Below are 23,060 nucleotides of genomic sequence, written 5' to 3'. Positions count from 1 at the left end.
GTAAATGAAGACCTGCAGCCAGGCCTCTGAGGCCTCACTGAGCTGTGGCCAGAGCCGCTGAGGAAGTGAAGACATTTGACTTCACTTCCTTCAGTAAGGAGCAGATGTGAGTTTGACACAGCCACAGTAACAAAAAACAGACAAAACAAAAAAAAAAACACAGCACATACGGTGAGATTTTTCCACTCCTCTGTGTATCGGCTCCAAACCAACCTGCAGGCCCACCGCGACCTCCCTTCAGCCTGTTGTTGTCTGAAATGTCACAGAGTTGCACAATCTCTTTCATGGTGCGTTGTTTTCCTGCTCCCCCCTCTGACTCTGCTGCAGGCCGCCGATCCGCAAAATCATACAATGCTTCTTTTTTTTTTAATTCTTTGCTTTTTTAAAGAGATGAATGATGCAGATTATTTTCATTTCATTTCTCATGATGGGAAAACTCTTTTTAGTTATGCTTTGATGTTGTAACAGATGTAATGGAAGTGGTTTTTAAATCACTTCTGCATCAGGCTTTGGAGAATTTTGTTTTTTATCATCACAAGTTTGTTCATAGTGAATTGAGGAGTTAGAGGCAGGAATGGTCTTTGTGCTGACAGGCTGTGTTATGATATCGCTGGTTTTATAATAACTCACGAAGGTAAAGCAATCCTGTTGGCCTCTTAGTTTATGAAAATGGAAAATGGAACTCTTCTTTTTCAAAAATAGATAGTTATGTCAATCTATGTATTTGAAAATACATCAAAGTCGCACATGCATGAGTATATGAAATTGAAAATGAAAATTTAGCATGAATGGTTTTTTAAGTTACAGAAGGCATTCAGTTAAAGAGAACATGTGCATGAGATCAAAGTGATGAGGAAAATACACGTGTGTGTGTGTGTGTGTGTGTGTGTGTGTGTGCACCAACAAGAGCAATTCACACAAACACAAACACTTGCACAGTGTGGACACACGCACACTTGTGTATTTATACACAGTACGTGAGAACGCAGCAGCTCACTCACAGCTACAGTACGATCCTCAACCTGAACCAGAGTCCTGAACCCTGACTTTAATCTTCAAACAGCCCAGGGAGGAAGTGTGAAGGGCTAGAACTGTCTCACACACACACACACACACACACACACACACACACACACACACACACACACACACACACACACACACACACACACACACACACACACACACACACGCACACACACGTCATGTCTCCTACTGTAGTTACTGGCACAAACATTTCACATTTACATGAATTTGTCATTTTAATTGAGGTGAGACTTTTTGGCCACGGTGCTGGTGAGCGGACCACTGAACCCCTCAGCACCGGCGTGTGTGTGTGTGTGTGTGTTTCACTGACGCTGTGCTGTTGAGTGTGAACGCACCACGGGCAGCTGGCACTTCCGGAGTGGTAAACATGTTCTGGTAATGACACATGACTGACTGACTGACTGACTGACTGACTGTCCTTGCTGCTTTACATGGCTCAGTGCTGCTAACAGCGGCCGGCACACACGCAGTCACACACACATGCACACACACGGTCACACACACGCAGCGCCTTGAAGTGAAAGTGTGGTCAACACAGAAGTTGTGATAACTGAGGCAGGAGATGCAAATGTGAATGCAACACTATGTTTTAAACCCACTGACTTCATTAATGGATCCATCCATCATATAGACTGATCCAGCTGAACTGGACCTGTCAATCAACCATGGCTGCTTGGAAATTAAAGAAACAGTCATTTCATCTGTTTAAACATACATGCTGTCAGTACTTTTTACCCACTACACTACATTATATAAAAAGCCATTGTTGCTTATTAGATTCACATTTCTTATTCAGAATATATGTAAATCTTATATAATGTAAATGATTTATACAGGTTAAAGTGATCCTTGAGAAGCTGAAACGTATAAATACTGCTTTACTAATGCATCATATACTAATAATGCATTATTAACAGCAATAATAATCTATGATAATTATAATATAAATCAGATAATGTGTATAATGTAATGTGGTATCATATGCTCTGTGTTAAATTGACAACATATTTTGCTAATAGATATGATGTTTAAACAGACTCCCAATTATAGTACATTACCACACTGCATAACAACATTTCACAGATATAATCTTATCTATACAGAGTATAATCTTAGTGCAGAGCCGAGGCACCGTACGTATACGCTGGTGGCAGAGGATGAAGTGCAAACAGCCACACAATATTTTTTCACATAGTGAATTAGCTGCCAGCAAAGTGAAATAAGAAGATGACTAACCTGGGGTTTGTCTTACATAATATTCACGTATGATTAGTAGTTGTCACATATGGCCAGTATGATACTTATATTAATTTTCTCCAAAGTAAAACTCAACATTTTTTCAATGTGAAGATTTAATGGCACAAGACAGACACAAATATATTGAATTTCTTTTTTTTATTAAGAATTTAATAGCAACTTAACACTCTCATCATCTGATCATTGCAGAATTAAATTAATTAGTAGATGTAAGAGATCTTGACAGACATGAAAAAAAAAGTTTAAAAAATAGTGGGAAAATTATATTATAATTATTTATAGTTAATAATGTATTCAAGTCAAATATGCCACAAAAAAAGACAAATTAAAAAAGAACAACATTTAAAACACATTTTATTTTTTCATCATTTGCATATGCGTTGAAATAATTAGCACTGTCATTTGCGTCGCAGCAGTTGTCACATCATTTCCTCTGCGAAACAGACGCGTTGGTCAATGTTCAGATAAAAAAAAAAAAAAAAAGGGAAGTTAAAAAATTAAATTGTCAAGGAAGTGGTTGAAATGAGGAAGCCTCAGTGCTCCAGCAGCGTGTGTGTGTCAGTAAACACATTGACGGTTAATGTGCTCCAGCTGGAAAACACAGCCAGGATCCACTGTGAGTGAGTGAACCCACCTCTGTTGTTCTGGCGTTGACCGCCAAACGCTTGCTTTTTCCTTCTGTTGTTTTGTGACGAGCTGAATTGACGATGACCTTGTTCACATGTTGTTCAGGCTGCTGGCAGCTGAGAGGACCGAGGTAGAGGTAGAGGAGAGGACCGGCTCCCGCTCCGCTTCAACCACATCACATACAGTAAGTTGCAGCGTGAAGTGTTTTAAGACGGGCGTTTTCACACTGAACTGCCACAGTTCCGTGTTTTTAGATTAGTTTTATTTCTTTGCCACTTTGCTGAATTACTTTTTTTGACCAAAACGAGACAAAACTCTGGCTGTGGTCACCGCTGTGGTCATCGCTGCTACTTTGCTAGTGTTTTCGGAGGAATAAATGATCTAAAAAGTTGAATGAATCAGCACGAACAGCACAGAACCGGTTGATGTTTTCTAGGTATATTGACTGTAAATGATATTTTAGGAAACAGGAACAAACATTTTGTCCTGACTCAGACAGCAGTAGGCTTTTTATTTTAATAAGAAAAAAACACACTTCTCCATTTGTTAATCAGGGGACGAAAGTGATGAAGAATTAATTTAACAAATTCTTGTCTTATTTTGGGAACGTGTTTTGCGTTTGTTTTCTACTTCATATTTCTCATTCGGTGCATTTCAGAGGGAGATGTTGGACTTTTTCTTCACCAGAGTTTTTGTCACAGTTGAGCTGTGTGCCTGTGAGTTGTTGTCTCATGTGTGTGTAGCACAGCTCAGGTTTTGCCTCTTTCCAACCACATTAATCGCCCCAGCGCTCCCCAGATTTCTGTTCAGTGTCTTAGATTGGGGGGGGGCCGACTTCCACATTGTCAACGACTGAAGCAAACGACCCAGCTATACTGAACTGTAGCTCTGCTGCGTCCAGCCACACTGACACTGACACTGACCTTAATTCAGTGCAGTTTTCTGCCAAAGTATTTTTTTTTTTACTTTGATGGTCCAAAAACAGACTCAGACAAACTCTTTGTAGTAGTGGAGTGTTTAGACATTTGTTGCACTAGTTCTTTGACTTATGCAAAGCGTCTGAGTTCTTCTCCCACCACTGGTCCTCAGTGTGTAGGCTACACACGTAGGCGTAACAGGCCTAGACTCTGTGGTTTTGTGAGTTGTAGCTGCTGGATAGTCGACTGCAGGAAACGCAGCAGAGGCTAAGAATACTTTTTCTAAGAGAAAGGGCTTGAATTCAAAGGTTGACGCAACTGTCTTAACACAGAGTCCGTTTTAGTCATTGTTCAAGAGCTTTTGGTCATCTGACATGATCGTTATTTGCAGATGAAATTGCAGAAATCAAATTTTTTGTTTTTTGCACTTTGTTGTTTGCACAGAGTTTTGGTGAAGTTTGCAAATGTCAAACTTGACTTTCCTGTGAAGTTTTGTGTTTTCAGATGTGATTATAAAGAGTTATACTAATATTTATGTTATGCACAGTAAAATGTACATTACTGCTCAGAATAGTGTTATTTCAAAGGATCAGAGGCTGAAGTGTATTTATTCCAGCTACAGAAAGTATACCTGAAGGCTACATTAGAAGAGTGAATAATAAATTAGATATAAGATTATAGATTAATAGATTTAAAGGTATTGTGCTGCTCTTGGTAATTCAAATTACCTCTGTGTTGTCTCTAACAATACCAAAAAAATTGCAGAAATCTTTTTGTACGTCTAATGAATTTTATAATATGGATAAAATTCAATAATTTTATAATTTAAATAATCTGATAAAGAAACATAAAAAAACTGAGGTTATAGTCTCCATGAAAAAGGTAGGATTTCTTTCAACCAATTAAACTTTCAACCAATTAAGCCAATTGAAACTTAAAACTTAAAAGTAAAAATGACTACACTTAGAAAAATGTGAGACTCTTCATATGAACATTGAGTTTAATCAACAGTTGTGAAGATTACAATCAATCTTCCAAGCTTGACAACAATGTAGCTAATTTTAGTCAACACATCAACGTATGGATGCCGCATTCAGTTTAGACGTTAAATCTGCTTGGTTAGGTTTAGGCTTTTAGTGCCTTTATTGTGATGGGACAGAATGAGAGACAGGAAATCAGCAGAGAGAGAGACAGGGACAGGGCCGGCGCTGTTAGGACTATGGGTTATGCCTATCTGGGTTGGACCCCAGAATAAAAAATGTAAGCAAATAATATCCACCCATCCAACACTGGGTAACAGCCAATAATTTATGTTATAACCAAAATTAATGAGTAATTATCAATAAATTACAGCATTATAATCCAAATAAGAGGAAAAGGACCTGGAAGTCTCCAATTATATAACAATATGTTACATAACATTATTTGGTAGACACTTTTATCCAAGTCTGTGGTGTGTTATCGACATATCACTTATCCGAACACTTGACAACATTTAGTCAGAGAATAGCTTCACAGCTCCTTCACTCTAAAACACACTGACATGGCCGTACGACACACAGAGACACCTAACTGTATGACAACTGAACACAGAGGCCAGTCACCAGTTTCCAAATTGCCGCAAACCTCTGAAAAGAGGTTGTGATAGTTTTAAGTCTCTTTCACAGTCCAAGAAAGTAGATGTGAGGCCAGCAGCCATGTTTGTAGCCATGCAGGCCAATCCAAGTTTATTTTGGCCTCAGTGTGTTAACTTAAGACTACAGTATAATGAATCTGTCTGACATGCAGGTGAAGTCTCACTGCTGCCACCACACCGTCGATACGCCCTATACCTGCTTGTAAAAACAAACCACTTCTCAAAATTATTTATGTTTTTATCTATTTATTTATTTATTTATATTTTATTTTGTTTTTTGAAAGTATATTTTTGGGGCTTTTTGCCTTTAATTGACAGGTTAGTTGAGAGAGACAGGAAATGAGCTAAACGGCGCCCTATTTATTCATTTATTTTTATGTCATATTTCTCTTGTGTGGATGAGACAGGTTTGTTCTGTGTACAGGTCAAGCTGCTGCTCATGACCAATTGCTCCACATGGGGTTAATGAAGTTGCTTTGAATTGAATTTGAATTTGAACTGACACCTTCACTGGACTCTTCAGGCTGTGTCAGGTTCTGCAGTAGACACCAGCTCCATGTTACAGTAAGACCGGTCAGCAGCCACTTCCTCCATGCTGCCGCTCAATCAGCTTTTTTATAAGCTCAATGTGCACGTCTCTCTCTGCTGATCCCTGTAAAACACACACATTTAGCGATGAGAGTTGTCATGAAAAAATCTAAATGAAATCTGAACTCTCTAACAGCAAACAACACAGACATTGATACAAAACAAAAGAGGCAGGTTGATGAAAGAAAGTTCTCTGAGTGACGCCATCAAGTCAAGACTCAGACAGCAAACACACATCATAGGCTACATGTCTCTACCTGGTAAATAGGAAATAGCCTGTAAAATATTTCTGCATGTTTCCCAATGAGTAAGCCTTGTTATCATGCACACACACAAATTCAGAAACACTTTCAGAACCTGGTTCTGCAGGTCTATTATAACTGCAGGTTATAATAGAAATAGGAACTTTGTTGGCTGGTTTGTGATCTCATCTTAGCACAAATTTAATTAAAAAGAAGAAATATTGTGCAATACTTTTAATTAGTTGTGATTTAGATGAATACATGAGTATAATCCATTTGTTTGAATAATACAGTCAGCACTTTTGCAGTTGCTTTCAGGTCCTGTTATTATTACTTACTTGTTGGATTTCCCCTGTTAACGTGTCAGACATAGACATATCTGCCCTGATTGTTCCTAAGGCGACTTTAAAGACCCCGTGACTTAAAAAATGTATCTATCCCCGCTTTACAGTAATCCTGTATTCATGTTAATTGTTTAGCCTATTTATCTGTTGATATTTGTCAAATTCATGCCATAAAGTGATTATCTGAGTATTTTACATCATAATTGATTAGTAACTCCCCTGTAAAAGGATGTTCGATGGCTCGTCCCTTCCTAATTCAACATCCAATTAAATAAGTATCCTATTAATAAATAATAGTTTATTGAATTTTTGTCCCTCCTCTGAAATATAAATCCTGCCGGTTACTGTCACAGCGGTATAACGAGTTAGTTGTTCTAGCTCTGTGGAGGATCATAAACCTGTATCTCTCCACTGCTGGTAGAACTGCTGTCTTCAGCTCTGGGCTCAGACACTCTGCACGGTCTCAGTCCAAAGCTGTTTTCATCGTCTTCTCCTCGTTTTATCTCCGTCCGTCTCCTCACTGAGGTCCACAGCTGTGTGTGAAGGTGAAGGAGAGAAGTCCTCCACGGTAGCAGACAATCCCAGGTGGTGCTTAACATCCAACACAATTCTGCATAGACGCTTCAGGACATAGTTTAAAAAACAAAAAGAACACAAACCATGCTAAAATCATCACAATTCATCTCCTTTATCAATCTGCACTCATGAGCTACTTTATAATAACAGCGTAAAGAGGATTTAAGACATTTGTGCAACTTCATTGAAACAGAAATTGCTTCACTATGACCCTTGAAGTTCAGCTCAGGTTCCTCCATATCTCTGGATCCTCTCTGAAATGTTTAGGGATGACCACTTCACTTCTAAACATCACGTCTGGTTTCCTGAAGACTGAAGCCACAATTCAGTCTTTGACCCATCAGATCAGATAATCTGGTTTCTCACAGTCTGAATATAAGATTAAAGAGAAGACCTCATGCAGGATATGCATGCTTTATTTATTTTGAGGTACACGTTGTCTCTGTAGTCTCCAGGATGGGCACCTTCTTGTAGTGTTGTGGTACTTGAGACCAGTCTTGAGACCGCATTTTCAAAGTCTTGGTCTCATTTCGGTCTCGGTTGAGCTGGACTCGAGATTCGAGACCACAACTGAAGTGATATCTTTTTTTCTTTTTTTTTTTACAGCAAATGTCTCTCTCACTCACTTTGGTTTATGTAATGTAATTGAATAACTTTAAAATAATTAAAATTGTGTATGTAAGAGTATGCTTGTGTAACCATCTGAAAAACTTGGTTGCACCAGTGTCAGCAGTGGGAGACTTCAGCAGGTTCTGTGTTGTGTTATTCTGTTCAATCTAAACTTCATCCTGACTCCTCCTCCTTTGGTACAGCTGTATATCTTATCTAATCTAACATTTATCAGTATAAACTCCTAGGGTCCAATTATCTGCTTGCATGGTTTCTTACATCAGCATGACTCAGACAACACTGGACGCAGTCAGGCAGGACCTCACAATGGGCTGAAGTTTATTTTACAACAGGACAGTGACCTGAAGCACACAGCAGGAGTGTCTATCTCCACCTCCCAGTGTCAGAGTCTGAGACAAGAACAGAAAAAAAAGTCAAAGATCTGATAAGATCTCGATCTGTGCTCCCAGTCAGAGTGTAGACACATCTCAGAGATGATCAAGAGAAGTTGTGTGTCAATTAGATATGTATATTTTTTTCCTTTTTTGTGTGTCTGTACTTGTGTTTGTTAGATGGCATGACCTTTGTAAATAACTGACCAGTCACATTTGTAAAGGTTGAGTAATGTGACAGTTGATGTTGAGGGATGCCAGCCTTTTGCTTCCATCCGTGCTGCGTGTGCGTGGGCGTGCAAAGGTGAGGCTTTGTGAAGTGGATGTTATGAGCCGTTGTGTTGCAGTCCATTCACCATTTTAGAAACTTAAAGAGGCCGAGCTTTTGCAGGCACAAGTTAACGATTATGATTGAAATAGGATTTGAGCGTTGTGCTCTGCTCCATGAGACAGTTGTGAGTGTGTTCAGGTCTGGTGTTTCTAAATATTACACAAAGGCAACTGACTCTCTTTGAGGTTCTTCACGTCATGTGAAAGGCTTCTTCATTTCTGACTGACTTCTCGCGGTGTCTGCAGTGTGGAGCAGTTTGTACATGTGTCTGAAAGCTTTATTGCGGTTACCGTGGTGACTGTGACGAGGTCTGAAGATTGCTCAAGGTCCGTTGTGTTGCTGGTAATTTTTTACGCATGTGTCAGTTTTACCTTGCAGGTTAAATGTATGTGACACTGATCAAATGTTTGTCTCACATCGCACCATGGTATCTCAACTGCTACTGGCTGGATTTGAAATTTTGTGTTACAGTACATTGTCCCCCGATGATGAACTGTTGAACTTTATAATCCTCTGATACAGTGGTGGTGATGGTTATAATAAAACCTGTGGCCTTCTTACCATTGTTGCCATAGTTATTAATGGTCATTGGCCTTGTCGTGGTTTACTTACCGCACAAGTGTGTTTCACATGGGAATCGTGCTCTGCTCTCTTGTGCTATAGTATTGTGAGTTGTTGCTCTGGTCGTCCACTGCAACTTCCTCCTATGGGCTTTGTCAGTGGTCTCCAATGCAACGCTTGAGCTACAAGTAGCTCGCAGACCCGTTCCAAGTAGCTCGCCAAAGGGTTAATGAATTATACATGAATTTGAAAACCCAATTGGTCACTCGGAAAACTTGCACCCTATATCCAGGATTCTCCCTGCCTATGCCTGGGTGATTTTGGCTGCCGCCTTGGTTGAAGTGTGTGTTCGTGCAATGGAGGTCGTTCAGATGTAGCATCTCTTGCATGCACAAATCCATCACTTTCAATGTAGACGCCTGTCATGCTAAACGACGCCATAGCTGCACGCAGTCAGTGCGACTTAACTTTTTCGGAGGCAGCAAGCGCACCGCATTTCATGTGCGGTTATCCAATTATCCAATCAGCTCCACGGACTCTCCCGCAGCAACGATGCTACCTGGCTCTCAGTGTTTGCTGGTGTTGTGTCAGATCCCGGTTCCTTGTCAGGCTGTGTCTCCTCTACTGTTTCCCACGTAGCTCCGCCCCTAGATGTGCAATGTGGATTATAGAACACAAATGCAAATTTCAGGACCGCTGAATTGTAGGCTATCATTAGAACAGACATGTCCTGTGGTTTTCAGCCTCAGAGGAGAGACAATATCTGACAGTAAGGGAAAATAGAGGCTAAAAACATTCTATTTTCACGAAGAGTGGGAAACAAAGTTTTGTTTCACAAATGTAAAAATTAATAAGAACGGCTCGCACACCACAGGGCTCCAAAATGCAGTCCATTTATTCACAGGAGATTAAACGTGTAACGTTTCGAGCAACAACCGCTCTTCGTCAGACATAGACGAGCGGTTCTATTTTCTTTTTAATTTTTGCATGTTACCGGCTCAGCACCTGCCCAAAGTTTTTGGAACGGATGTGCGTGTGGTCTTTTCTTTTTTCTTTTTTTGATACACACGTTTCACAAATGTAAAGAATGATTGTTACAAAACATGGGTAGCTCTTGGCTATTTTCATTTTGTAAAACCAGAGAGCAAAAGGTTGGAGACCCCTGCTTTATATTATACACCACTGCACTTTTGCCTTTGCTCCTGTCATAATTACTATGACCTCTAGATGTCGCCTAGCAACAAAATGTAACTCTGGGTCGTAAAAAGCTGCTGCACAGATGACCTGTAGGCTTCCAGGGGAGGACTCTAACTACTAACACTCAGTCAGTACCAAAGATGACCCAGAACACAAACCACTTGCCTAGCTTGCATTTGGGTCTGGTGGTGTTGATGTCACCATGACCTTATCTAAATACTCTAAATTTAGTGACCACCATGACATGTTGTTGACATGTTGATCTGAGTGAAGTGTTAAATCATCCATCAATTTCTTCTTTTTTATGACAGACATCATCATTTTACTTTTTTTGCTTTTGTTTTTAGGTTGTTTGCATCCTGGTGGCTATACTACTTGTTGGGGGACTGACCTTGTAGGAGCCACCGTCTGGAAAATGGCCGACCGGGTGAATACGTTGCCATTCTTCTATGGCAACATCACCAGGGAGGAGGCAGAGAGCTACCTGAAGCAGTCGGGCTCGGTGAATGGCCTGTACCTGCTACGACAAAGCCGCAACTATCTTGGAGGCTTTGCACTCTCTGTGTTACATTCAGGGCGCTGCTACCACTACACCATTGAGAGAGAACCAAATGAAACATATGCTATAGCAGGTGGTAAGAGCCACAGGAGTCCCATAGATGTGATTGACTACCACTCCCAGGAGATGGATGGCCTGGTGTCTCTGCTCAAGAAGCCATGCAACCGGCCCAAAAACATGCAGCCAAAGGTGGGGCCGTTTGAGGACCTGAAGGAAAAACTGATCCGGGAGTATGTCAAGCAGACCTGGAACCTACAGGTGAGTTTCAAAACAATTCACATAGTCTCATAGAAACGATAGAATAAGAGCAGCAATACACTCAGACTAAAATATCTTGTTAAAATATTTCTACAACACAGGTTTTTTTTTATTTGCCTGTCCATTATCTTGTGGCCAGGTCAAGAAGCAAAAGCAGTCATTCAGACAATAACCAGCATATTGTCTCTGTGGAATGATCCTTACATTGTGCATGCACAGGCTAAAACAACACCAACGGGTGGTAGTAATTCACAAAAAAAGCTCTTTTAGAACTACGGAAGAAGAAAAGAAGATGTAGGCTATCTCACATCCTGGCATGTGTGGAGCTGGCACTTCAGAACACAGCTACCAGTACTGCTCCATATGCTTCACACAGTAATGGAGGATGTCCACGTTTAGGTGTGGTGATCAAGTAGGTCTAGTATTGCTGCGTTCAAGACAACTCGGAAGTCGGAAAAAAACGAGCTCCCAAAAAATGAATTGAACGGCGTCAAACTCGGAAATTACAGGTCGGGAACTCGGGTATCATATCAGAGCTCCGACTTTCCGACTTGACATCACGACAACGTCAAAACATGGCAGCCCTCGTCTTAAACGGTTAGAATTTGTTGTTTGTTGTTAGTTGTTTGTTGAGGTTTGAATGCATATTTTTGTGTATTATTGCAGTAGCCTATATGAAATACGTTTATATTAAGATGTGATTGTTGTATTGTGTGAAATTGTGTTCCTCGTATGTGACGGAAATAACGTTTAACTGTTATCAAGGCTATAACATTATATGTGCACTCATATGCCAAACTTCCTTCAGGTATCCATGTTTTTTTTTCTTCCAAGTTCCTGCAGCGTGAACGCAATGGAAGTCGGAAATTCCCGAGTTGGGAATTCCGACCTCCGAGTTGTTATAAACGCAGCATATATTAATACTGTGAAAGTATCAAAGCCTCAGAAACTGAGCCTCAAAATCAGCTGTTAGAACTTTTGGTATTTTGTGATGTCACAATGAAGCAGTTTTTAAGCCCCACCCAACTGGACTAATAAGATATTACATTATTGGCTGGTTATCACGTTATTGGCTCAAACATTTTATTACATTATCGGCAAGTTATTACATTATTAGCATTATTACATTTAAAATGGCCAAAATTATTACGTTATTGCAGTTATTACATTATTGGCTACTATTACATTTTGGGTTGTTAGAAGGATGTTATACTGAAAAAGAAAAACTCAGAGCAGAGCAAAAAAAAAGGAGAAGAAGAAAGGAAAAAAAACCCGAAATGTGAACAGTTTCTAATTTTGTGACTCAGCAAACGTGATGTAGCTCCTCTTACTGTAATCTGTGTGAAAATAGCTTTCAGGCCATGTGAAGTGTGAACTTGCACAGCTCTGACTGTTATCGCGGTGTGTATTGTACTACTGTGTGATCTATGTAGCTTCGTGTCAAATAATTAGTGTGACTGCTGAGCAGTCACACTATTGTTCTTCTGTTTGGCCATTTTCTTCCGCCTTTTTACGGTCTTCTTCTAGTCCTTCATACTTTGTGCTATTTCAACAATTCATATATCAAAACGTGCAGCTTTTTCTGGACTTTATTGGCATTACTTTTCTCTTTTTAACTCTTTATACTTTTTAAAATATTTAACTTTTTAGATGTTGACAGTGTGCAGATGATTAACAGACAACAGTCTTCTTGACAACTCCACTGTAGTGTAGGGGTTAGGGTGGCTGCTTCCCAACCCCAAGGTCACTGGTTTGAATCCAAGGGAAGAACTCTTGTTATGTTATGTTGAATTCTGCTCTCCTCCACCGCCTTCAATTGGTTACAGGTGTTTGTTATCTCCTTGATTACTCATACCAGTTTGCAGCACATCATCACATTACAATGAATGACAACAGTCTTGAAAGCAGTGTGCTCTCTGTAGCCGAGTGGCAGAGTAAAGGTTTAGTGATCATATGGTCATGGGTTCGATTCCTGCCTCAGTCATTTCACATCATTGCTTGACTTTTGATTCCAATTATTCAGCTGTCATTGGACAGTCTTTGATTCCTCATAGTATAAAGCTCATTGTATCAAAGGTTTTCTTTACCCCTCACATACTGTCTCTGTCTGTAGCCTAGTGGTTAGCTTGCTGGTCTGGAGACCTGAAGGTTGCTGGTTCAAATTTTGCCTCAACAACAATTATAGTGAATTATTTTCCCAGTCGTCATCTGTTGACTTCTGATAACTTGCTTCATGTTGAAACTGCTGCTCTCAGCCTGAAATTCACAGAAATTTTCATTCTAAGTCATTCAAGCTTGACTCTCAAGCTTTCTTGATGTTGACAGTGTGCAGATCATTAAAAGACAACAGTCTCTGCAACTGTGTGTGCACTGTGGCCTAGAGGCAGAGTGGAAGTCTAATGACCATGAGGTTGTGGGTTCGATTCCGACCTTGGTCAAACATTTGTATGGTGATCACTGCTTGCACTATTTGCTAATTCTGCAACAGCGTTCAGTTGCTGTCAGCAGTCACACCATTTCCATTCTTGGAAATGCTTTTTCTAGTTAACACTACAACAACTGGTCCACAGATCTGACTTGGCATGAATGTTTTCCTTATCAAAAGCGTGGGTTCATTGTGTCTGTGTTCAGGGGGCAGCTCTGGAGCAGGCCATCATCAGCCAGCGGCCTCAGCTGGAGAAGCTCATCGCCACCACCGCACACGAACGGATGCCCTGGTTCCATGGACAGATCACACGAGAAGCGTCTGAACCCAGGCTGCAAAATGGCTCCCGCACCAATGGAAAATTCCTGTGAGTATTTTCACATGTCAGTCGGCTGTGTTTACACTCAGTGGTGCAAAATGAACCATAATCCGAATATTCCAATGTTTCTCCAGCTCTCCAGAGCATTTACAGTCAAAGCTGTTGCGCAGTTAACGTTCAAATCTAAGATTAAAAGAAAGTGAAATGACTTGGCTGACAGAAAAAAGAAAAAAAAACATTTATTTTTCATCCATCGAGATCATGAGTTTATTCAGAGCGTGCACTTCCCCTTTTCTTCTTGATTTCACATTTGAAACCAGCTCCACCTTCACTTCAAACAAATTACCAACAATCAAGTCTATAAATAATTTAAAGCTTAAAATGTAAAGCAGGTGATATTGAGTAGGCATAGCTGCTGGGTTTCATTTGAAATAAGATACACAACACAACCCTTACCCTTATATACATCCTGTTTGTGGAGATCTGGACCACAGTGGCCGCACAGCTGGTTGAGGCCCAGACTCCTGCTGATAACAATACTTTATAGAATATTCCATCAACACAGATTAATTGATCAATGAGAGGTGGAGTCACCTGAATACTAACTGAATCCACTCAGTGTCTGGCAATAAGACATGAGCCTCCAGATGTAGTCTAATTGCTACAAGTAGCAATAATATCCTCCACCATTGTTTCATTGTTAATGGTACAATGATTTATTACAGTGAGCCACAGAAGCTCAGACAGGTCTGCCAGTACAGTGTGGCGTTCTCACTGCTGGATTTCCGAACACTGTGGTGTGAGAGTGGGTCTACTCTGTACTGTAAGAGTGTGAAATAAATAGAAATCTGCATAAGTTACAGCAGCACAGATGAGCTATGCTTTATGTTTAAATCAAGCTGTTCAATTTTCAAATGTAACATATTTGCATTTATTGCATTTAAACAAAGTGACTGTAGAGTATTTATAGTAGCACACACGCACTCACACACACACACACAAACATGCACACGCACGCACGCACATGCGCACACACACAGACACACACACGCACTGTGGTTTCCGTTCTGGTAGTTTGCAAAGCTTCCTGAAGTCGCCAAACCAGAGACACAGATGTGACTGTTATGTCCTCTTGTGTGAAGGGAAACATGATCATAGCTTTATATTTGGGTGTATGGCATGTGTCACACTCACACACACACACACACACACACACACACACACACATGGATATTATAGAATATTCTGGAGTCACAGCAACACATCGGAGTTTTGCATTTTAGAAAGATTGAGGCCACATATTGGATATTACAGTAATAATGACAACACAACACACATAATTTGTGTCTCATTCAAGAACAACACAGAGGCTATAGAGTAATCTTGGAAAAAATGAAAATAATAACTAACTTCTTATGAGCCAAATTCTATAAGGATCTCTCAGACCCAACAGATTATTAAAGTTATTATTAAAGTTACTGTAAAGAGAGATTGGTCAGAAAATCTTGATCTCACAGGGAAATTGTTACAATCCCTCAACTCACAGTCCAGAAAGATGAAGTAACTATGTAATAAAGGTGGATGGATATGGATATGACACAGAAAGGATTTCTCTTATTTATTATGTGTGATTATTTCTGAACCTCAGCCTTTAGGTTTAGGTTTATTTATTTAGCGCACATTTATATTCGATGGTGCAAGGAGGGAACAAAGTCGATTGGCTTGTACATAGGTTCCACCCCACTCCTCGTTATTTTTGTAATTCAGATTAAAGTTTGCATTATGCATATTTCCTACATTAATGTCAAACAATGAGAAACTGGTGAAAAATGTTCAAAACAACTCACTTTAACGTATTTTTTTCTCATCCACTATGTGAACACATTCCTGCAGTGTGAATGGAACACGGCTCAGAACGTTTGTCCCAACACTGGCGCGAATGTTCAAATTAATGTGTTGTACTTGCAGACAGATACGTAAGTCCAGTTCATGTGAAACCAGCTGCATGTGCGTTAAGTCTGCTCCTCGTCCTGTTGTTGCGCCAGCTGGTTCCTTGGTGAGCTGATGTCTTGTCTCATTAGGACGAAGCCCCTGACCAGCCAGTCTGTCTCAGTTGTCCTGTCTTTCACCACTTCCTGCATGATGGTGTTGCTGTAATATGAGTTTTTGTAACAGTTTGTTCCAACACTGCATTTGCACAGACAGGGCCTCATTTACACTCAGTGCTGCAGGAAAGTTAAAATGAAACAAGAAAAAAAAAACAGTCTGTTTCCATCACACTGACATGGTTTTTCAGTCTTTGGTGGCCTATTTTTTTTGTTTTTGTTTTTTGTAGTCCTTTAGCAATTTTACTGTGTTTGTGCCACTAAAGGTTATTCAGAGTGACTCAAAACTTTCGACTGGTGACAATTCAAATCAAAAGTTTAAAAAAACATCATTGTGCGACAAAAAAATTAAAGCAGAAGTGAGTGATATATTTGTGTTAATATAAGTCTTAAATAGTTATATCTTCCGACAGCAATCACTTACATAGAGTGTTTGGACCGAAACACGGGTCTGTCAGTCACTCTGCTCTGCTCTGAGCCGAAGAGAAAACATTTATCGTATCCTACAGTTTTTATCCAATGAGGAGAGAGAACGGCATGCAGGGCTGTGTGTGCAGCCAAGGAACGCCGTGAATGTGGTGACGTAGCGACGAGGACTGTTATGGTGCGTTCAAGGAAACTCGTATTTTTCCGACCGTGAAGTGGTACCAGTTCAATCTGGTACGAGTTCACCGGTCGGAAGTTACGAGTGGCCGTTATAGTGACTTTCACCGGTAAAACAGGTCGGAAAAACACGAGTGGGTTGCCTGAAACGCTACAAAGTCGTAAGTTGTGACTAGAAGCTGTAATTTACGATTTCAAAAGCCTGCCTGGAACGCAGCATTAGCGAAAACGACCGGACCACTCACTTCTGCTTTAAAAGAAAAAATTCAAAATGAAACATTTGTATTAAATGTTAAAATCTGCTCTGCAGCAGGTTGTAGACAGATATTGTCTGTGAGTTTTGCAGAGATGTCAACCTGTTGTTTTCTCCTGCCTCCTCTATTCTGGATCTTTGTTCTGACAATTGTTGTGAGGAATCGACTTTTTTTTTTTTTTTTTTACATAATATTGTTCATGACAATTACAGTAGTGACACATTTGCAACCACTGACAATTGAAGCAGGGTTCAGTACCACCTGTTATAAAAATCTAATAAAAAGTACTACTGGATGCTTTTGAACTCTTTACTGTGTGAAGTTTTGGTAACAGGACTGAGAAAATTGCTTAGAAAACTTGTAAAAAAGAAGAAAAAAAAGAAGAATTAAAGTTGCTTGAGTTTGACCTGTACATATTTTGAATAGTTAAATGGGTGTAATGGAATGGCCTAGGAGTGACAAGACAATAAATACAAAATTAAAAACATGAGACACAGCAGCTCTCAGTCAGTTGATGTGGTGAATGAAATGTAAGATCATCTGCCAAGAACTGATTGAATCAAAGTGGTTCACTGAACACTGTACAGCAGGGCTGATTTATAGCTGTTATCCAATCCTGAACTTAGCATCATCCTGAACCCTCTACAAAAAGCAAACGGGATTGTAGTTATTTGGGTTATTGCAGAACATCAGCTGCGCTAGGCTGGAAGGCAGCAGTGGTGCTCAAACCTTTCGGTAACACTTTGCAATAAGGGTCCCTTTATTAACGTTAGTTAGCACATTATTAAGCATTAATATATTAACTAATGTATAATTAATGCTGAGTAATGCATACATAATGATAACTAATTACATTATTATGCTTAATAATTTATGAACTAACTTTGAGTAGTAAACATTAACTGCTTACTAATAGGCTACATTAATTAATGTGTTTCCTAATGCTAAGTAATACATATGATTGTTAATATATCTGTAAACAGTTAATTAATGCTTAATAATGTACTAACTAGCATTAATTAAGGGACCCTTATTGTAAAGTGTTACCAACCTTTGTACATCAGGGAGCCCTATAGGCCTCCTACTGCATTTCTCACTTCTCTATTGGGCACATACAGTACCTGTCAATAAATCAAGTTAGGTAAGTAAGTCTAGTTAGGGGAAAAGCCATTTAACTAAAAAATAATAATTTCAATTCAAAACCCATGAATAAGATGAGCAGCAGCATTTTGTACGACCTCAGGGCAGAGCATGGAGCCCTAGCTGATACCTTAATAAAGTGTGCCACATTATTCAAACCAAGATTAAATGAAGGGTTGTACAACTTTTGTAGATCTAATTTAGAAATGATCCTGAGCTGGTGAAAACAAGCCTATGACACTTTCTCTGGTTTTCTCCTTTGTGTGAACAGGATTCGCCAGAGAGACATGAACGGGTCCTACGCTCTGTGTTTATTACATGAAGGACAGGTCATGCACTATCGCGTGGACAAGGACCGGAGTGGAAAGCTCTCGATCCCAGATGGCAAGAAGTTTGACACCCTGTGGCAGGTTAACACAGTGATTTTCATATTTCTTCTTATTCTTATATTGATATTCAAAAGGTTTCCAAGCAGTTAATTGATAAAATACCTATTTATTCTCTCACAAATATATGATATGTATTTCATGGTTGGTATCACTAAGCTTACGTGAACTGTATTGAAATGTGCTGTGCTCAGACTTCCAGAATTGTGCAGTACTGTATTTCTTGATATTGATTCTCCATCTGCCGGGAACTGCAGGGCGATGAGATATAATGAAAGAAGAAGTGTTAGTTTTAGTCCTTGGACAGCAACAATTCTGCTGCATCTGGCCTCAGTAAGCTACACAAATTTATTCAGTCATTTATTTTGGGGATCTTTAGTCCTCATTTATTGTAACGTGACATCTAGTGGTCGTAGTAATCATGACAGGAGTAAAGGGAAAGGTGCAGAGATGCAGGATTAAAAGATAAAGTCCACGTCAAGAGGAGGTCATGGTGGGAGGATGAATATGAGGTTTGTGTTTCCAAGGATGGATGCAACCTTTGTGATGTCACTCACTGGTTTGTGAGGAGCAGCTGTGAGATGCTCCACATCTGTGACTTCAGCTCTAACTCCCAGATAATGTACAAATGGGCAAAGATGGGTGCAAATTCATTGCATGCTGGATTAGGACAAGCAGGTACTCACCCATGTGTGATTCACAGAAGCCACACCCCCAAATATGCATAACTTTAAGTCTTAAAGGGATAATTCATCAATTTTCTACTCCCCGTCATGCCAAGGAAGGGTTTGGAGAACTTTCAGAGTTATCAAAACACTTTTAGAGTTCTGGGGGCGGATTTTCATATAAGTGCTCACTTTTGAATTGTCCGTGTTTACATCATACATCCAATGGTTTACAACGACACACGAACATCTCGCAGCAAATCATGCACATGCGCACAAACATCACAAGAGCCACTGGGAGCTACTGCTACAACAAGGCTTAAAACAGAGATCAAATTCATTTTTTCCGAACAACTTTTTCATGTGGCGGCTTCAGGACACTTGGGTCAGTACAGATGAGCAGTATGGAGGTATGTGAATGTTTCATAGTGTGTGTTTTGGACGATTCAAAAGTGAGCTCTATCCACCGCCACTATATGAAAATCTGTTGCCAGCCGGACCCCCCCTGGAACTCTAAAAGCGTTTTGATGACTCTGAAAGTTCTCCAAACCCTTGCTTGGCATGATGGGGAGTAGAAAATTGGTGAATTACTGATTTTGGGTGAAGTATTCCTTTAATGAACTTCAGTGGGAGTCTATGGGGACAACTCTAGTGGTTATTAGAGGAACTGCAGTTTTTTGGTTCTTCATATCTGGCTTCACCACAGTCTTTGACATTGATGCCTGGTTGCCTCAGATGGTTGTTCAGGTTGGAGAACTGGTTGCCTCCTTATCGTCTTTAGATTACAAATATTTGTAGAGCCTATGCCTGTATATAGTCCATCATGATAACTTCTCCCCTCCTACAGCTGGTGGAGCACTACTCATACAAACCAGACGGCCTGCTGCGAGTGCTCACAGAGCCCTGCTCAAGACCTGATGGAGAAACTGGTAAACACGCACACACCCGTCTACAGCATAACATGACATCCATGCATGTTAATTAATTAAAAATGAAGAAACAACACATCTGTGGTCTGTTGTGCTCATGTCAGGGCGACCACTGCTCCCACGGGACCATCCTGGACTAAGCTCCGCCCTGGTAAGTTATTTATGTATTTGTACTCTAATAAAACAGGAACTACATTCATGCCATATGTTAAGAGAAAGTAAACATGCATTCCCCTGTTGACCTGCCTATTTGAATTAAACTTTATTTTTGAAATAACAACCTTTAGTCAGAAATACATCTAACACTCTCTGACATTTTTTTTCTATATATTTTAATTGCAGCATTTCTGTTGGTGCACCTTAGCACATATAGCATAATATGTTGTGTATGTGTATAGATGAGTGTATATGTATGTATAGTGAAGGTGAGATGGGCGAATAATTTGTCTGTTGGTTTAAAGGGATAGTTCAACATTTTGGCAAATTGGCCCATTGCCATAATCCCTATAGTCATAGCAGTAGGTTCGTTACCTTTAATTGTCAGTGCAAGCTATTTTTAGAACGGCGGAGCAGAGCCGCAAGCTGCTCAGAGCTACGCTACGGAGGCTAATGGGATTTCTTGGTTTCCCTCATCAAATACACAATCCAACAACTCCAAAACGCTCTGGTGGACAAGTTGTGACCTGCACATTCACCACGCTATGAGATAATAACGAAAAGTTACGAGACAGAGTCATTTTCAAGGTAAATACAGAGACTGCTTGCTGAAAAACTGTCCCTGAAGGCAACGCGCATCAGCGGTTTTGCATGTATTTACCTTGAAAATGACTCTGTCTCGTAACGTTCCGTTATTATCTCATAGCGTGGTGAACGTGCAGGTCACAACTTGTCCACCAGAGCGTTTTGGAGTTGTTGGATTGTGTATTTGATGAGTTTGATGAGGGAAACCAGGAAATCCCATTAGCCTCCGTAGCGTAGCTCTGAGCAGCTCGCGGCTCTGCCCACTGTTCTAAAAATAGCCTGCACCGACAAATAAAGGTAACGAACCTACTGCTATGACTATAACGATTATGGCAATGGGCCAATTTGCCAAAATGTTGAACTATCCCTTTAATCTTTTCTCTGAATCTGTTCCTGTAATGATAACATGCCTGACTGGACCATTGTCAGGTCACCTGCTGATAACCTCTCTGACTTTTTGTTTTTTTTAGCAAAATGCAGCAGGTGGAATTCTCTCCAAACTCAAAACTGTTCCCTTACCGGGCCGAAAAAAGGTGCACTAACACACCTCCTGCCTCGTCATGCCGGTCACCGCTGTGTGATCCCACCCGCCCCCCCATCCCCCAGCTCTCCCCCTCTAGCTTTTAGTGTGGATTGCTATACTCACTAACTCCTCCCTGTCTCACTTGAGTTGTCCCTGAAGCTCTCAGCCCCTCTGCCCTGTCGCGTCTCCTCCCCGATAGATCCGACTGCTCACACAAAACCTTTTCCTGGTCGTGGTTTGTGTGCTTGTTGATGGCAGTCCCACACCACCCAGCGGCTCCTCAGTGCACTTACATAACCACAACCACTATACTCTGACGCTGTGTCCGATCACTATCTGCCTCCTCCTTCCTCCTTGTGCATGTCAAGACCAAACGACATCAAACATGTCAAAACCAAACATATCCTATTTAAAGGCTGCTCCACTTCTTTAACTGTATTTGTTAGAATGTTCTCTTTTATTATTTATAGTTTTAACCTGATGGTGATGTGGGTTTAAGTATGGTAATGTCAGTATGCTGGCCATCATATTGGCTTAGTGGAAGTTAATAACTATGGTTTAAATATTGAGGATGATCATCCAACTTTTCCTCTGGTGCCATCAATAGTTCTTTACTTTACTTACTTTATTTGTTTATTTGAATGAGACAGTGCACATTAATGGACATAAAAACATGTAAATGTGCCGGATTAGTGCTAATTTCCATCCAGAGTCCCATAAAGATAGAAACAGTTCAATAACAGTACACACGATAATTTAGACAACACAAAAAGACAAAAAGGCGACTATGACAATGAAAAACATATTGACAAACACATTCTACAGGCAGGGGGACCATAAGAGTTTTGTTCTCTGAGATAAAGTGCATAAGTGCTGGGTTAAAGTGACAAGTGCTAAAGTGAAAGAGTGCATAGGTACCAGGTTGTATTGCACGATGCCTATAAGAGTATTTATCAAAGTGCCAGATAGTATTGCACAAGGCCCTAAAGTGCACATCAGTTTAAAGTGCCAGGTTGTATTGCACGATGCCCATTACACCCAGTTGCACAAGCAGAAGTGTGTTGTAAATAGCTCCTTTAAAGAGGAAATAAGCAGTATTTTAATTAAAAAGCTCTGTAGTAATTGTGATAGTTAACTAGATGACTTGTGACTTGTTACAGTGAGAACGGAGGCTCTCTGTCTTCACCTGGCGTCTCATGACTGAAAACCAACCTAGCAGCATCAGTGTAGTACCTGGCCACCGCCCCGGTGTCCCAGCTCTCATGACACAAATGTGCTCCATAACTCATAATCTTCTGTTTATGACAGTTAAGACTACACAAACATACACGTCTTACATGTATTGAGTTTTTGCCAGCCTCGTTGTAAACAAATGCACATGGCCAGTCGGAGGGTTAGCAAGACAGCAGAAAAGCCACAGGACTTGTATAGTTGCTCTTTAAGTCAATTCTAAAATCACAGCTCTGGTGTCACAGTCCTGTGTTTTGTCTTTTGGCTTTCACATCAGAAACAATCTGTACAAGAGTAAACAGCCAGTTGACCAGCTGAAAAGGAGGTCTCAGTCTGGTTCTTTAATGTTTGATTGATAACCAGCTCAAACCAACCACTCAGATGTCTGGGATCTAGCCCACTGTCTCCCTTTTTTAGTTTTAAAACACATTCTTCTTGGTTTTTTTTTTTTTTTTTTTTTTTTTTTTTTTTACTAATTATGAACAAATATTTTGTAAAAATGTAACCCAAATATGTATTTATGAGTTCATCTGAAGAGCAAAACCTGACATTTAGCAAATCAGAGAGCACTAAAACAGCAAATATCAGTATAGAACATG

The 23,060-nt window shown here is 40.2% G+C and overlaps 1 protein-coding gene across 2 annotated transcripts in view; it reads left to right on the top strand.

The window, feature by feature from the left end:
* The first annotated feature begins 2,850 nt into the window (after nucleotides 1–2,850).
* syk (spleen tyrosine kinase) overlaps nucleotides 2,851–23,060 on the top strand; it is a 28,784-nt gene continuing 8,574 nt past the window's right edge. Inside the window, exons 1-8 of one of the 2 annotated variants that reach the window (XM_083983768.1) lie at nucleotides 2,851–2,924; nucleotides 3,037–3,115; nucleotides 10,672–11,141; nucleotides 13,773–13,933; nucleotides 18,259–18,397; nucleotides 19,886–19,967; nucleotides 20,072–20,118; nucleotides 21,179–21,241. In XM_083983768.1, the coding sequence (XP_083839894.1) occupies nucleotides 10,740–11,141; nucleotides 13,773–13,933; nucleotides 18,259–18,397; nucleotides 19,886–19,967; nucleotides 20,072–20,118; nucleotides 21,179–21,241 (894 nt within the window). In that variant the 5' untranslated portion in view covers nucleotides 2,851–2,924; nucleotides 3,037–3,115; nucleotides 10,672–10,739. The remainder of the gene's footprint in view (nucleotides 2,925–3,036; nucleotides 3,116–10,671; nucleotides 11,142–13,772; nucleotides 13,934–18,258; nucleotides 18,398–19,885; nucleotides 19,968–20,071; nucleotides 20,119–21,178; nucleotides 21,242–23,060) is intronic. The other variant, XM_083983767.1, reaches the window with a different exon arrangement.

The sequence above is a fragment of the Trachurus trachurus genome, assembly GCF_905171665.1.
Source record: "Trachurus trachurus genome assembly, chromosome: 12".
NCBI classification, from domain to species: Eukaryota; Metazoa; Chordata; class Actinopteri; order Carangiformes; family Carangidae; genus Trachurus; species Trachurus trachurus.
The sequence above is the reverse complement of the archived record's forward strand: the minus strand, read 5'-3'. Positions and strand labels throughout refer to the sequence as shown.